The sequence below is a fragment of the Triticum aestivum genome, chromosome 6B (genome assembly GCF_018294505.1).
Source record: "Triticum aestivum cultivar Chinese Spring chromosome 6B, IWGSC CS RefSeq v2.1, whole genome shotgun sequence".
In the NCBI taxonomy this organism is placed as follows: Eukaryota; Viridiplantae; Streptophyta; class Magnoliopsida; order Poales; family Poaceae; genus Triticum; species Triticum aestivum.
In genome coordinates, this window is record NC_057810.1 from 470,798,117 (window position 1) to 470,816,044 (window position 17,928).

The 17,928-nt window shown below is 47.9% G+C and overlaps 1 protein-coding gene across 1 annotated transcript; it reads left to right on the forward strand.

Annotated features, from left to right (window-relative positions):
* Positions 1-12,131: 12,131 nt before the first annotated feature.
* LOC123139272 (uncharacterized) lies at positions 12,132-15,324 on the forward strand. The gene is made up of 4 exons (XM_044559069.1): positions 12,132-12,260; positions 14,132-14,648; positions 14,739-14,958; positions 15,247-15,324. Exons 1-4 carry the CDS (start codon positions 12,143-12,145, stop codon positions 15,322-15,324), a joined length of 933 nt encoding a protein of 310 aa, XP_044415004.1. The 5' UTR covers positions 12,132-12,142.
* Positions 15,325-17,928: the final 2,604 nt, after the last annotated feature.

The window sequence follows — 17,928 nt, forward strand, 5'->3', positions numbered from 1 at the left end:
AATTCGGAGTTCTTATATCTTGATGCTAAATTTGGTAAAAGTGGGATTGGAGAGGTCAAGACTTTAAATAGCATTGAACCCACTATCTTGGATTTCAAGAATTTAATTATGATAATTGTTCTTTATAATATTGTATTTCCTTGTTGCAATCCGTTCTGAATTCTCCTCATGCTTATAGTCAAAATAAAGCCTTTACCAAACATATTGTTGATGCCTTGATGCAATCTTATGATGAAAAACTTAATTTGGAAGTTTCTATACCTAGAAAACTTTATGATGAGTGGGAACCTACTATAAATATTAAAATTAAAGATCATGAGTGTTATGCTTTGTGTGATTTAGGTGCTAGTGTTTTCACGATTCCGAAAACTTTATGTGATATTCTAGGTTTCCATGATCTTGATGATTGCTCTTAAATTTGCACCTTGCGGATTCCACCATTAAAAAGCCTATGGGAAGGATCAATGATGTTCTTATTGTTGCATATAGGAACTATGTGCCCGTAGATTTTATCGTTCTTGACATAGATTGCAATCTATCTTGTCCTATTATTCTTGGTAGACCTTTCCTTAGAACGATTGGTGCAATTATTGATATGAAGGAAGGGAATATTAGATTCCAATTTCCATTAAGGAAAGGCATGGAACACTTTCCAAGAAAGAAAGTTAAATTACCTTATGAATCTATCATGCGAGCTACTTATGAATTGAGTGCCAAAGATGGCACTACTTAGATCTATCCTCGCTTTTATGCCTAGCTAGGGGCGTTAAACGATAGCGCTAGTTAGGAGGCAACCCAATTTTATTTTAGTTTTTCTGCTTATGTTTAGTAATAAAAAAAAATTCTATATTCTGTTTAGATGTGTTTTCATGTTTTAATTAGTGTTTGTGCCAAGTAGAACCTATAGGATAACCTATGGTGACAGTTAATTTGATTCTGCTGAAAAATAGAAACTTTGCACGCACGAAAATAGTTTTAGTAATTCACAGAAACGTGCTTTTGTGTTGATTCTTTTTGATGTAGATCAATAGACAAATTTCTCAGGACTTCCTGTTTTGTTGGGATTGTTAGAGTTCCAGAAGTACTTGAGAGTTACAGGTTGCTACAGACTGTTCTGTTTTTGACAGATTCTGTTTTTCGTGTGTTGTTTGCTTATTTTGATGCATCTATGGCTAGTATTAAGTGGTATGAACCATAGATAAGTTGGAATACAGTAGGTTTAACACCAATATAAATAAAGAATGAGTTCATTACAGTACCTTCTATGGTGGTTTTTCTTTCTTGCACTAACGGAGCTTATGAGATTTCCTATTGAGTTTTGTGTTGTGAAGTTTTCAAGTTTTGGGTAAAGATTTGATGGACTATGGAATAAGGAGTGGCAAGAGCCTAAGCTTGGGGATGCCCATGGCACCCCAATATATTCAAGGATAACCAAAAGCCTAATCTTGGGGATGCCCCGGAAGGTGTCCCCTCTTTCGTCTTCGTCTATCGGTAACTTTACTTGGAGCTATATTTTTATTCACCACATGATATGTGTTTTGCTTGGATCGTCTTGTATGATATTAGTCTTTGATTTTTAGATCACCACAATCATCCTTGATGTACACACCTTTTGGGAGAAACCCACTTGATTGGAATTTATTAGAATACTCTATGTGCTTCACTTATATCTTTTGAGCTAGATAAGTTTTGCTCTAGTACTTCACTTAAATCTTTTAGAGCACGGCGGTGGCTTGATTTTGTAGAAATTATTAATCTCTCATGCTTCACTTATATTATTTTGAGAGTATCTTAGATAAGCATGGTATTTGTTATGGTTATAAAATTGGTCCTAGAATTATGGGCATCCAAGTTGGGTATAATAAAAACTATCATAGGAAGTGAATTGGATGCTATGATCAAGTTGATACTTGATAATTGTTTTGAGATATGGAGGTAGTGATATTAGAGTCATGCTAGTTGGGTGATTATGAATTTAAAGAATGCTTGTGTTGAAGTTGGCAAGTCCCGTAGCATGCACGTATGGTAAAAGTTGTGTAACAAATTTATTGCATAGGGTGCTCTTTTGATTGTCTTCCCTTGAGTGGAGGTCGGGGGCGCGCGATGGTTAACTCCTACCAACCTCCCCCCTAGGAGCATGTGTAGTAGTACTTTGCTTCTAGGGCTAATAAAACTTTTGTAATAAGTATATGAGTTCTTTATGACTAATGTTGAGTCCATGGATTATACGCACTTTTACCTTTCCATCATTGCTAGCCTCTTCGGTATCGTGCATTGCCCTTTCTCACCTTGAGAGTTGGTGCAAACTTCGCCGGTGCATCCAAACCCCGTGATATCATACGCTCTACCACATGTAAACCTCCTTATATCTTCCTCAAAACAGCCACCATACCTACCTATTATGGCATTTCCATAGCCATTCCGAGATATATTGCCATGCAACTTTACACCGTTCCGTTCATCATCATGACACGCATCATCATTGTCATATTGCCTTGCATGATCATGTAGTTGACATCGTACTTGCGGCAATGCCATCATGCATAATTTTTCAAACATGTCACTCTTAATTCATCGCCCATCCCGGTACACCGCCGGAGGCATTCATATAGAGTCATATCTTGTTCTAGTTTTGGGTTGTAATTCATGAGTTGTGAATAAATAGAAGTGTGACGATCATCATTATTAGAGCATTGTCCCCAAATAAAAAAAGGAAAGGCCAAAAAAAAGAAAGGCCAAAGAAAAAAGAAAAAGAAAAAGAAAAAGAAAGGCCAGAAGAAAAAAAAGGCCCAAAAAGAAAAAAAAAGGAAAAGAAAATTAAAAAAAGGGGAATGTTACTATCCTTTTCCAGACTTGTGCTTCAAAGTAGCACCATGTTCTTCATATAGAGAGTCTCATATGTTGTCACTTTCATATACTAGTGGGAATTTTTCATTATAGAACTTGGCTTGTATATTCCTACGATGGGCTTCCCCAAAATGCCCTAGGTCTTCGTGAGCAAGCAAGTTGGATACTGACACGTCTCCAACGTATCTATAATTTTTTATTGTTCCATGTTATTATATTACCCGTTTTGGATATTTATGGGCTTTACTTTACACTTTTATATCATTTTTGGGACTAACCTACTAATCGGAGGCCCAACCCGAATAGCTGTTTTCTTTTGCCTATTTCAGTGTTTCGGAGAAAAGGAATATCAAACGGAGTCCAAACGGAATGAAACCTTCGGGAGCAATCTTTTTGGAACAAATTTGATCCAGAGGACTTGGAGTGGAAGTCAAGAAACAAGCAAGGCGGCCACGAGGGTGCCCGGCGCGCCCCCTACAGGTGGGCGCGCTCCCCACCCTCGTGGGCCCCTCGAGCATCCACCGACCTACTTCTTCCTCCTACATATACCCACGTACCCTGAAAACATCAGAAGCGACCACGAAAAACTATTTCCACCGCTGTAACCTTCTCTATCCATGAGATCCCATCTTGGAGCCTTCGTCTGCGCTCCGTCGGAGGGGGAGTCGATCATGGAGGGCCTCTACATCATCTCCAAGGCCTCTCCGATGAGTTGTGAGTAGTTTACCACAGACCTTCGGGTCCATAGTTATTATCTAGATGGCTTCTTCTCTCTCTTTGAATCTCAATACAAAGTTCTACTTGATCTTCTTGGAGATCTATTCGATGTAACTCTTTTTGCGGTGTGTTTGTCGAGATCCGATGAATTGTGGGTTTATGATCAAGTTTATCTATGAGAAATATTTGAATCTCCTCTGAATTCTTTTATATGTGATTAAGTTATCTTTGCAAGTCTCTTCGAATTATCAGTTTGGTTTGGCCTATTAGATTGATCTTTCTTGCAATGGGAGAAGTGCTTAGCTTTGGGTTCAATCTTGCAGTGTCCTTTCCCAGTGACAGCAGGGGCAGCAAGCCACGTATTGTATTGTTGCCATCGAGGATAAAAGATGGGGTTTATATCATATTGCATGAGTTTATCCCTCTACATCATGTCATCTTGCTTAATGCGTTACTCTGTTCTTTATGAACTTAATACTCTAGATGCATGTTGGATAGCGGTCATTGTGTGGAGTAATAGTAGTAGATGCAGGCAGGAGTCGGTCTACTTGTCACGGACGTGATGCCTATATACATGATCATGCCTAGATAATATCATAATTATTCACTCTTCTATCAATTGCTCGACAGTAATTTGTTCACCCATCGTAATACTTATGCTATCTTGAGAGAAGCCACTAGTGAAACCTATGGCCCCTGGGTCTATCTTTTATCATATAAGCTTTCAATCTACTTTTATTTGCATCTTTACTTTTCCAATCTATATTATAAAATACCAAAAATATATTTATCTTATCATATTATCTCTATCAGATCTCACTTTCGCAAGTGGCCGTGAAGGGATTGACAACCCCTTTATTGCGGTGGTTGCGAGTTCTTGTTTGTTTGTGTAGGTGCGTAGGACTTTTGAGGAGCCTCCTACTGGATTGATACCTTACTTCTCAAAAACTGATGGAAATACTTACGCTACTATTGCTGCATCACCCTTTCCTCTTCAAGGATAACCAACGCAAGCTCAAGACATAGCAGGCGGCGCGGGGCGGCGACGAGATGGGAGGCATCGGCGTCGGCATCGGTCGCCGCGGTGGCGGCGGTGGGGCGCTAGGGTTAGGGTTCGGCGGCGGGTGGGCTGGGGCGGCTCGGGCCTCGCGGGCGCGGATTATAAAGGCGGGCCGGGGCGAGTCCTAGTCGGGCACGGCCCGGCTAAGGTCGGTTGACTTTTTTTAAAAATAATTTCGCGTGCAGAAAAACAAATAAAAGAAATACTAAACGGACTCAAAAAATCCTGAAATAAATTTTCCCCGTCCTCTAAAAATATAGCTGACAAAATGAACATTTACTTGGGCCACTAATGCAATTTTGAAAAACGCATATTTTTCCTAATTCAAATAAAATAGCGATAAAACTCCGAATAAAATTTTATTTGATTTTAATATTTAATCTCCAATATATCTTTATTTTGGGAAGTCATTTTATCCCCTCTCTTTTATTTTCATAAAAAGAAATATTCAAAGAGAAAATAATTAAAATCAAACGATCCTTTTTTCTCAAAATTTGAGAAAACTCAAATATGAAAATAACGAAATCCTTAGCTCTCTCCGTGGGTCCTTGAGTTGCGTAAAATTTCTAGGATCAAGCCAAAATACAATAAAATATGATATGCAACGCTGATCTAATGTATAACATTCCAAATTGAAAATTTGGGATGTTACGACAAATGATTCTAGCAGCAGTGACCGTTAGATGTTAATCCAACGGCCGTGATGCTTCTTCAATATCTGATCTTCTTGCTCCAGCCGCCCAAACCAGCGCCAGTGGAACTGCCTGCTCCTGCCTCCCGTGGCCGGCTGTGCTGCCGCACAGGCCGCACCGCTCCACCCTACTTTATTGCTGGCCAGGCCATTCTTCTACTCACCCACACCTCCTGTTATTTTCCGGCGACGGCAGCCGGACCAGTAAACCGCCGTACTCCCCACCGCGTGGGCAACCATTGCCGAGTCTTCCCCAGCTTGGTGTCGTTCCCTTCCTTGGCCTCGCCGTCATCCACTATCATGGTGCTCTTGGCGCGGCCTGGTCAACGTGGTCAACGAACGACATCCATCGGACGTGGACTGTACGTGGAGAGGTTGACAGCTGGGTCCACGGCCGCACACAAGGAAATGCCTCCTTATTATGTGCAAAATAATCATTTCTCCACCTGACAGCTGGGACCCACCAGAAGGGCCTTTGTATTTCGTGAAAAAATGTTCCCCCCACTGATAGGTCGAACCCACCAGCTATACCTTCGCACGCAAGGAAGTGCCTCCTTATTACGCACAAAAAAATAAATACCCCCCTGCTAGCTAGGACCCACCATAGTGGGAGGATGACTTGTGGCCAACTAAGTTGACGGGGATGGAAGGCTTTGTCAACTTAGTCAATATGAACGATTCTAGCTCTAGTGACCGTACGATGTCCATCCAACGGCCGTAGTGCTTCTTCAACCTCTGGTCTTCTTGCTCCAACCGCCCAAACCAGCACCGGTCATGTCGCGTGCTCCTGCCTCCCGTGGATGGATGTGATGCCGCGGAGGCCTCACCGCCCCTACTACTCCTACCGCTGGCCAGGCCATCCCTCTACTCACCCACACCCCCTGTTATTCTGCGGCGACGACAGGATCACACCGCGGCCGAACCAGTGAACCCTTGTACTCCTCTTCGCGCGGGCTTCCACTGCCGCGTCTTCCCCGGCTCCGCGTCATCCCCATCCTAGGCCTCGCCGTCGTCCACCGCCCTGGTGCTCTCGGCGCGGCGTGGTAAACGTGGTCAAGGAACGACTTCCATCGGAAGAGTACTGTACGTGGAGAGACTGGCAGCTGGGTCCATGGCGGCTGCAAGGAAGTGCCTCCTAATTATGCGCAAAATAATTATTCCTCCACCTGACAGCAGGGACCCATCGGACAGGCCACCGTATTTCGCAAAAAAAACATTTCCCCCTAACTGCTGGGACCCACCACCCACATATTCGCACGCAAGGAAGTGTGTCCGGGCAAAAAAATGATTCGTCCCCTGACTGCTGGGACCCACCAGCTACATCTTCGCACGCAAGGAAGTGCCTGACAGTCGGGACCCACCTGGTTGAAGCGTACGTAGCATTGTCATTCTGGTCGCGAACATGTACTACATACTGGTCGATGTAGAGGCGCGCACGTGTCGTAGTAGAGGCGCGCACGTAGCATGTACGCGTACATACAACGGCTAGGGTGCAAGAAAGTAAATACGGCCACGTAACGCCTACTCATGCATACGTACGGCCAGGGCTCGTGTACATGGCTGGGTTGGAACGGAGAAAGAGCGTCTTCGTCGTGTTCATGTTGAGGCAACGGAATGTGTCATGTTCATCGGGAGGCAACAGAATGCGTCGTGTTCATCGGGAGGCAACGGAACGCGTGGGAGCTAACTGTCTTGGACGGAACAGGCGATGGAAACAAGGTCTGGCGTACCACAGAACGGAGGAAACGTCCTTGTGTTTGACCGGCCACATTCAAAACGGGATCCTGTTCATCGGGAGGGGTCTGGCGTACCGCAAAACAGAGGAAACGAACTTGTGTTGGACCTCCTACGGTCGAAACGGGGTCCTGTTGATCGGGAGTGCTGTGGCGTACCACAAAACGGACGAAACGGACTTGTGTTGGAGCGCTACGGTCGAAACGATGGTCCTGTTCATCGGGAGGGGTGTGGCGTACCGCAAAACGGGACTCCACGGGATACTGTTCATCTCCACCGTCGACCTCCTCCAGCCTCCACGGGCTACTATTCATCCACAGGCTCCTTTTCATCCAGCCTCCACCGCGCGCTACTCCATCGGCTACTGTTCAACCACCCCTCTCCACGGGCTACTGTTCATCCACCCCTCCACCATCTACCGTTCATCCAGCCCTCCACGGGGTCGTCCTGTTCATCCAGCCATCCACGGGGTCCTGTTCATCAAGCCCCAACCAGCTCGATTGATCGGTGTCCTGTTCATCCAGAGGCAACACCATAGGGTCCGGTTCATCCACCCCCACCGCTCACTGTTCGTCCAACCCCCCCCCCCCCCCCCCGCAATGCTCACTATTCATCCAGAGGCAGCATCGATCGGCTTCAGTTAGCAGCAGTAGCGAAGGAATCGCTCAACCGGGTTCAGTTAATAGCCATCGATCAATCACTCGGGTTCAGCAATGCGTAGCCTGCAGTGCAATCGCTCGGGTTCAGTTAGAGCCCAATGCCTCGCTTGGGTTCAGTTAGAGCCAACGCCTCGCGCACGCGCGCGTACGTGTACGAGAGAAACACGCATCACTCGGCCCCCGACCATCCACCGTAATCGGGAACTCGCCGAAATTTTCCTCGCCCTCGCTTCTACCACGGTTTTTCCGTCATGGACGGCCCAAAGAATGTCATGCAGCTGCGTCTCCGGCCCGCCCAGGATGAAAAGCCCATTTTCTGTCATGATTTTTGGTAATAGAAGTAGGAGCCCACCACATCTATGATGATACCGGGTTTTGTCACAATTATCATCATAGAAGTGTCATAAGTATGACAGAAAAAAATTCGTTAGGCCCAAAATGTCACGGATGTGTCTTTTTTTGTAGTGCCAGTTGCGCCCCAGGAGCCTGTTTTTCGCCGGCTTGGCCGAAATTGGTGTCGGCGTACCCAGGCTGAACCCGGCGCGCTGGGGGGCGCCCGGGGGCGCCGGGGCGAGCAATTTTGGCGCGAACGCACTACGGGCCCGCCGAGTCAGCGACACTCGCCTCGTCGTCCTCACAACGCCTCGGTTTCCCACGGGGAATCAATGGCAAGGTTGCCGCCGATCAGCCTTCCATTTATTCCTCACGGGCGGCACGGCGACGCCCCCCCCCCCTCCCGCCACGTGTACACACGACACCCGGCTATAAAAGCCAATGACCCTCCCTAGCCTCTGGCCTCACCCGCCCACTGTTGGAAATATGCCCTAGAGGCAATAATAAAAGTATTATTATTATATTTCTTTGTTCATGATAATAGTCTTTTATTCATGCTATAACTGTATTATCCGGAAATCGTAATACACGTGTGAATACATAGACCCCAATATGTCCCTAGTGAGCCTCTAGTTGACTAGCTCGTTGTGATCAACAGATAGTCATGGTTTCCTGGCTATGGACATTGGATGTCGTTGATAACGGGATCACATCATTAGGAGAATGATGTGATGGACAAGACCCAATCCTAAGCATAGCACAAAGGTCGGTTAGTTCGTTTGCTAGAGCTTTTCCAATGTCAAGTATCTCTTCCTTAGACCATGAGATCGTGTAACTCCCGGATACCGTAGGAGTGCTTTGGGTGTACCAAACGTCACAACGTAACTGGTTGACTATAAAGGTGCATTACAAGTATCTCCGAAAGTGTCTGTTGGGTTGACACGGATCGAGACTGGGATTTGTCACTCCGTGTTACAGAGAGGTATCACTGGGCCCACTCGGTAATGCATCATCATAATGAGCTCTAAGTGACCAAGTGGTTGATCACGGGATCATGCATTACGGTACGAGTAAAGTGACTTGCCGGTAACGAGACTGAACAAGGTATTGGGATACGAACGATCGGGTCTCGGGCAAGTAACATACCGAATGACAAAGGGAATTGTATACGGGGTTTGATCGAATCCTCGACATCGTGGTTCATCCGATGACATCATTGAGGAGCATGTGGGAACCAACATGGGTATCCAGATCCCGCTGTTGGTTATTGACCGGAGAGTCTCGGTCATGTCTGCATGTCTCCCGAACCCGTAGGGTCTACACACTTAAGGTTCGGTGACGCTAGGGTTATCAGGAAGACAAGTATGTGATCACCGAATGTTGTTCGGAGTCCCGGATGAGATCCCGGACGTCACGAGGAGTTCCGGAATGGTCCGGAGGTAAAGTTTTATATATGGGAAGTTGTTAAACGGACACCGGAAAGTTTCGGGGTTATGCCGGTATTGTACCGGGACCACCGGAGAGATTCCGGGGGTCCACCGGGAGGGACCACCCCTCACGGGGGGGCACTTGGGCTGCGTAGGGATAGCATCCAGCCCCTAGTGGGCTTGGTGCCCCCCCCCTTGGGCCCATGCGCCTAGGGTTGGGGGGGAAACCCTAAAGGGGGCGCACCCCCCTTGCTTGGGGGGCAAGCCCCCCACCCTTTGGCCGCCGCCCCCCTCTAGGGTTTCCCCTAGAGGGCCGGCCCCCTTGCCCCTTCCCCTATATATAGAGGGGTGAGGGGAGGGCCGCAACACAACACAACACAACTCAAGGCGCAGCCCCTCCCCTCCCCAACACCTCTCCTCCTCCGTACGTGCTTGGCGAAGCCCTGTCGGAGTACTGCTGCACCAACTACACCACGCCGTCGTGCTGCCGTTGGAGCTGCCTTCCTCAACCTCTCCTTCCTCCTTGCTGGATCAAGACGGAGGAGACGTCGTCCGTCCCGTACGTGTGTTGAACGCGGAGGTGCTGTCCGTTCAGCACTTGGTCATCGGTGATCCGAATCACATCGAGTACGACTCCATCATCACCATCCCCTTGAACGCTTCCGCACTCAATCTACAAGTGGTATGTAGATGCAAACTCTTCCCCTTGACTCGTTGCTTAGATGAACTCATAGATGGATCTTGGTGAAACCGTAGGAAAAATTTTAATTTTCTGCAACGTTCCCCAACACCCACAGGTCCGCCGTCGAGCTCTCTGCCTCTCTCCCAACGCGCAGCCACCGAGCTCCATCTCTCTTCCCCGTATGCTCTCTCTCCCCCGTGCCCTCCTCCGAGACAATGGCCGAGCGATTCCCCGGCAATGGGGCGGCGGCCAACGGCTTCGGCCGCCGCTCCCTTCACGAATGGGAGGCGTACTTGCTCTTCGAGGCCAATGTCCTGGCACCTCCCGACATGCGCGCCGGGTCGGGGGTTGGAGGCTCAGCACCGACGGCGTCCCCATTCCCCCGGTGCCCGACGTCGACGCGTGCCCCGACCTCATCGCCGCCGAGGTCGACCGCGTGCGGGCGTCACTTACGAACGAGCAGCGGGCCCACCCGTAGTATGCCGCCGGCAACCACGAGGCGTGGGCAGCGTACTTCTAGCACCGGCAGGCGCAGCGGATCGCCTCCACCAATGGGGCGCCGGTGGTGAGGGGCAGCAAGAACAGCGAGGGTGCCACCTATGGTGGGGCGCCCCCGGTCGCTCGCTTCACGCCGCCCTCCGGCACCTCAAGGGAGGCAATGACCCGCCCATGACCTACCCTCCCGCCCCGACCTGGATCGGCGGCCAGTGGATGCCGAGGAGGACGGTGTCCTCTTCTTCATCCTCCTCCCGTTCCTCCTCATCGGGGTCGCCGGCGCTGCTCAGCGTCAAGGCCGAGCCCGTCGAGACGCCGCTTGGCCGGCGAACATGCAGCGCCGGCATCGTCATCAACGACGGCGGGCGCGCCTCCTCCTCGGCTCCTCCCCGCTTCATCAGGCCGAAAACGGAGCCCAGGATCGCCGCGGTGAAGACGGAGCCGGGCCTCTCCAAGGAGGCGGCCTTGAAGTGGGCACGCGAGGATTGGGCACGGACTGAGCTAGAGCGCCAGTGTCGCGCCCTAGCACAGTACTCTGCTCGGCGCCGTGGCCGCGACGAGGGAGGAGTCATCGTCCTCGACAACGCCGCCGCCGACGTGCCGCCACCGGTCCGTCAGGGCGACGGCGGGTAGGGTCCAGCAGGGGCGGCAGCGGCCGCATCAAGGAGGAGAAGGACGACGGCGACGGCGATGGCAGCGACGGCAACGGCGATGGCGGCGACGGGGACGAGGACTTCGTCGCGCTCAGCGCATTCTTCCTGTAGTTTAGGCTTTTATTTTTTAAGTTTACTATGTAAAAACTGTTAAAGTCGCCGAAGTTTAATTTTAAGTTTGCTATACTTTGCCGAAGTTTATCCCCGTTTGCCAATTATAGCCGAACGTATGTTAAAAAATTGAAAAAAAAATATTCTGGGTCGACCTTGGGGCCGGCGGCTGGGAACCCGATAGGCCCCAAGCCGATTTTTTCGCCGGGTCGCCCCCAGGCGGCGAATTTTCGAGCCCCTGGGGGGCCAAAGGGCTGGAGATGCTCTTAATATTTTTTTTGTGGATAATAGAAGTGTCTAGTTATGCACGCGTGGTGCTTATTAGCATGCTCAGCATGTTTTGTCACTTCTCTTTAGTTGATCGGCTTGTATAAAAGTTTTTTCGCATTAAACTGGTTTATTATGTGTACAGAGCTGGGTGAAATATTTCGAATGGTGAGCACGAGAAAAAAAGTAGCGGGCACTTGATCGTGCGGTGCCGCGCCCGGTCGGGACTCACGGACGGCATCGTGCGCCCGGGCTGGTAAAGAGAGCGCTTCTGGTTTCCTCCGGTCAAACTGGTCCATGTGCTTGCCGTTCTTGGCAAACTGTAAACGCCTGAGCTCCGGAGCGAGGACTGCGACAGACTCAAAAACGGGTTTGCTCTTGCATCGGCAGTAGCTATACGTTTGAACAAAAACATAGCACCGGAGGGGAGGAGAAGAGGGATAGTGGGAGGCGGATAGCACTTGCAATGGCGAAAGGGGAGGAAGGTTCAATGGCGAAAGGGGAGGCAGGTTCCATGGCGGAGGGGGGGCAAGGTTCAACGGCGGAAGTTGGGCAAGGTTCATCAGGCAGTAGCTCCATTACTGGTAAGTACTACTCCCCATCATATTGGGCACGGTTTGCAGATGTTCCATTCTTCGTCATGCATTTGGTATCACCTCGTTTCGGAGCCATGGATTCTTCGGTCGTTGCCTCTCACCCGTAACAACTCTACCATCAAAGTTCGAAGCTTTGCCATCACGCTGCTCGCAGTTCCATGTTGGCTTGCCTCTGCATTTTGAATTTTTTTTTCTTACCGCACCTAGTTGATTTTTGAGAGAGATCCAGCAATCTCTGGCCTTTGATGTATTAGCAGGGAGAGAGCGGGAGAATATGTCCCGCCATGATCCAAAGAGGGGGGGGGGGGGGGGGGTGGTTACAGAGAGGAAGAGCTGTTGAAAGAAACAGGCCAGAAAACAAAAAAAGACCCAGCAGGGAGGATGATCACCCCGGGGCATCTAGTTCATGAAAAGGGCCCGTTTTTCTTTGCCTGGATTCTGAGTTCGCTGCCATTGTCTGTCACGATTCTTGTGCCATGTTTTGATGGTTACTGAGGTCATAAAAAGATTGAATCTGAGGAGCCAATGGCTGCAAGATTTCATTTTGGACATCCGAATCTGAAGGTATGACATTGCAAATAGACAACAAGTAGAATAAGTTGATTTGCTAGCTGGATTAACCAACCATCTAAAATATAATTATCCCAGCCGCTGCTGAACAAGACGACGCAACCCATGTTTACTGTTACTCACTTACATAGTTAACTTTCTAAGGATGTGGTTTCATATAGACATTTACAAATTGCAATACATAACCAAGAACTTAATTAATAATTTAATATCGGTGCACAAGTGAACGAATAAACAATACGCTAAACATCTCAAATTAAAGAATACCTCTAAGATTAAAAAAATGGTCCCAGAATATCGTCTAAGACAGAGGAAGCTTGCAGACGTCGGTATTAGTTGTAACTGTTCAATTATGGATTTTCACTACCCTCTAGTGTATATTTGTGCTAAATATGTTTAAGCTTTAACTCCTGCTCATTGATTATGTACAGTATTAGTTAAAGACATCTTAATTTTATACTCCCTCCGTTCCTAAATATAAGACGTTTTGGTAGTTTTGCAAATGCATAACCAAGAACTTAAATTAATAATTTACAGCATTAGATGTTTTGTACTTTGTATACCCACCTAGTTTTATCACACACATAATTCTTTGTAAATGCACGTGTTGTAACATGTAATTCCCACATCCGTTTGTAGTGGTTTACATCATTTGTGCCTATCACATGGTTTTTCTTGATAATGTATTCCTTAAATATGCGCATATTATTTGACTACTTTTGTCCATTATGGCCTGAATTTGGTCAAGACAGTGCCATAATCAGATCCACATAATCGAGTATTTGATCCACACCCAAACACTATCATTCCCGCTTCCAAACATAATAAGATATAGTGTGAGTCCACTTCGATTCCACATCGCTGTGCAAACTTGTAATGTTTTGAGTTTCCCATTTCCATGTTAGGGTATCATTATTATATATGTACTTATATATGTTGGTGCCTCCCTTGTGTTAACATGGGACTTACTAGTGTAGTTTTAGAGTACTTGGTTCATGCCAATTCTTGCTGTAGCAAAAATGAGGCAGGCTGCGAATATTGACCTACAGTTTGTTGATAACAAAATTGACTGTGTGATGATATGGTTTAGCAAGAACCATGCCTAGCAAAACAATCAATTATCTTGCCAACATTTGGCAGCGAACACGCCGCTGAGGCCTTGCTTTGCTTGGTATTGTATCACAAATTATGTGCCAAACGTATAAACCCAAGACAACAAATGCATTCTTATTCTATTTGATTTGTAAGTCACGAAAAAACAACTTAATGCCTTCTTTTCTCTTACGCAGGTTCACTTCTTGGCATTCCGGTTAAGGATTTCTCAAGACTGATGAAATCGGGTGTTGACTGTAAAGCAAGTGTTGTGAGGGTGCTTGTGAAAAAAGAAACTGAAGTTGATGAAAGACAAAGGGATGGTACTGTAAATGTAGGCAGTGCTTTAGTTGCTCTTGCTGGCAATCAAAGAGTATTATGTTTGACAGCCAACCATATTTTTCTGCATGTAAAAGGAGATGTCAAACCGTATCTCAGATTTTGCGGTGAACCAACAGACTACGAGCTTACTATAATCTATCAAGATGAAGCCTGTGATCTGTGCCTATTCATGAATAAGTTTGAGATTGATGGTCTACAATCCAAAGTCAAGAGCATGATATTCAATCCGAGGGAGATTAATGAGGGTACCCATGTAGTGGTGCTTGGGTACTCACATCCGACATTGATCCTTCCCAATCGTGATGGCAATGGCAGGGACCAATATGAACTTGTAGCAGTCAAGCGACCAACACCTCTTCCTGGCACACTGTGGTGAGTTTACAAAACACAGTGTATGTTTGAATATGCATTCGTTAATTAGGATGATATAATAAGGCTATTCCATTTGTTTGGCATGTGCAGCATTCCAGGTTATGTAAAAGAGAGTTTCAAAGGTGATGAGTTTTATGAAGCACTTAAATACAACGTGTCGGCCATGAGTGGTTTCTCAGGATCTCCTGTGATTGTGGAGGGTCAAGTTATTGGAATCCACCTAGGACGTGAAGCAGGCGAAAGGGACGGCATCGGTAATAGAACTATAAAGACCACTTTGAGAAGATGGTTAAATATTCTCGACGGGGATGTGAGTATAGATGATACATCCTTGGTTCACAAATATAAGTTGTTCTAACTTTATGAATCGAATTTATATAGACACGCTTTAGTGTGTTTGTTCACTCATTTCAATCCCTATGTAGTGATTCTCAAAAGAAAAAATCCCTATGTAGTTCATATTGAAATATCCAAAATGTCTTATAATAGTGAACGGTGGGAGTAGGATGCAAGTTTGACTTTCATTTTAGGCAGACCGAAATTACCATAAAGAGTTTTGACAATTTTGTTCTTATCCAAATTTATGTTACCCTTTCAGGATGAACATGTTACCATCGAGGAGTTGCTGGCCAGGATTAATGAAGTAATTCGGCAACGAATCGAAGACCAGGTTTAATGGAGTTCATTGCTGTAGGATTTTGGAAATATTCGTGGACCTTTTCATTAGATTAAGGATATGAATGTCTTTCATGCTTTGATACTACTCCCTCCGTTCCTAAATATTTGTCTTTCTAGAGATTTCAACATTTGACTACATACGGAGCAAAATGAGTGAATCTACGCTCTAAAATATGTCTACATACATCCGTATGTTGTGTCCATTTGAAATAACTAGGAAGACAAATATTTAGGAACGGAGGGAGTAATTTGGGTCTCAACAATAGTAAACCTAAATACCATACAATTGCTGACTGTTTCTGAGGAATTGTTGTATGTGTTGGAAACATTCGACTATTCATGTATGGGAATTGCCGACTGTGTGTCTGTCTCTGTCTCTGTCTGTCTGTCTCTCTCTCGCTTTGAGGAACTGGCAATGATCTGCATATATTATACTATTAAGAAGAGAGAGTTTTACAGAGATAGCTTTACAAGGCAAAGGCCTATGGCTGCCCAAACGCACCCTGTGCATAATAAGAGAAATAAGTGGCTCAGGGGGTGGTTCATTCTCGCAGTCTGAAAGCCGTAAGGCAGTAGTAGTGGGCTGAAGCAGAAGAAGATCTTGCTTAATCAGGTGAAGGACTCCAGGACCGAGCAGACAGGAATGCTCCAACACGCGACGATGCATTGGTCGTTCATGGGACAAGTAAGCTCACTCCACCATGAGGAAAGAGGTGGCATTTTCGGCATTAGAAGCAGTGGTCGGACAGTCACACCAATCCGCCGCCAATAGCCAAACCTCCTTCGCGAAAGAACACTTGAGGATAAGATGCAGAGAGATCTCCTCAACCTGGTCACACAGATTGCATAGCTGATTATGAGCCATTCCCCTGACGGAGAGGTTGTCGTAGGTGAGAATTCGGCCCTGAATCCAAAACCATGTGAAGAAACGACATTTCGCCTCAACATTTGCCTTCCAGAGCCTGGAGAAGTTGCTTGTGGAAAAGGAAACATAGAAGTGCGCCAAATATGCGAAGCTAGCAGTGTATACGCCAGAAGCGCTGCAGTTCCAACTTATAGCATCCTCCTTACCTGGCTGAACTGTTAAAGCACGAGCCAGAGATGGGTGAACTGGCGCACCTGAGATGCGTCGGAAATGCGGTGCAGCCCGGACATCCAAGATTGGTTATTGATGGCCTGCTGAACTGGAGTAGATGCTCTTCCTGGTGGAGAGAGGAAGAAGGTCAGGAGTCAAGGCATCTCTCATGCCAGAAGGAGGCCTTGCGATCATTTCCCAGATGAATGGTAGTCACAGCCCTGAAAAGAGTGACATCCTGAGCATCAAAGATTCACAGGGAGTAGGGGAACCGATCCAAGGTCTTTCATCAGTCATCCATAGACTCATATCTAAGAGCATTACTAGTAGTACCCCTAAACCCTCAAACCCTCAAAAATAACCGCTTTTTTATGGGTTGAGACAAAAAAATCGCAAAGAATAGAACCCCTTAACCCTTAAACCCTTAAATTTTTTTAGAGGCTCAACCCCTATACTCCTTCCCAGCCTGTAGAAACAGGGGTTGGCAGCCCAACCCCTCGTCGACCCGGTTTCCTCTTCGCTTTCGCGCGGGAGGGAGTTTTCAGCTCCCTCCCCAGATCCGCCGCCCTGCCGCCCGCCTCCGGCCGCGCTCCGGCCGCCCTGCCCGCCTCCGGCCACCCCGTTGCGTACCGCCCCGGCCGCCCCTCCGCCTCCACGCCCCGCCCCGGCCGCCCCTCCGTCTCCCCGCCCCGCCCCGGCCCGCACCGCGGCGCCGCCTCCCCGCCCCGTCCCGCACCGCGGCGCCGCCTCCCCGCCCGGCCGCGCCTCCTCCTCCCCGTCCCGGCCTCGCCTCCTCCTCCCTTGCGCCGCCCCGCCCCGGCCGCCCCTCCCGCCTCCCTGCCCTCCCGCCCTGCCCTCCCGCCGGCCGCCCCTGCCCTGCCCTCCCGCCGGCCGCGGCTCCCGCCTGCCCTGGCCGCCCTCCCGCCGAAGCTGCGCCCCTGGCCGCCCTCCCGCCCTGCCCCGGCCGCCGACGCCGCCTCGTCCGAGAGGTGAGGTTTTTTCTTTTTTTTATTTTGTTTCATTTTCTTTTTGTTTCATTTTTTAGCACTAATTTGTGAATGTCCTTTGCAGATGGAGATGAACAATGAGGAGATTGTCATGTCCGATTCGTCGGATTGGTCGACATCTGACGATTCCGACATTGAGGAGTTGTTGCAAGATGACGACGTCGAGATGATGAGCCTCCTCATCGACGTGCAATTGTTTGAAAACCGCGTGAAGCTGATGGATCAGAGGAGAGGGTCGAAGATGGGCCGAGTCACCATCTACCGGAACCGCGCTCTCGGACACGAACATTTGATGGAAGACTACTTCTCCGAGGTACCTACATACCCTCCTCGTCTCTTTCGCAGAATGTACCGAATGCGACGTAGTTTGTTTGTGAAGATTGTCACCGATTGTGAGGCCGCCTCATATTACTTTAAACGTCGTAGATCCGCCGCCGGTATCATGGGGTTTAGTGCATATCAAAAGATATCGGCGGCAGTGCGGGTACTCGCTTATGGCATACCCGCGGATTATACCGAC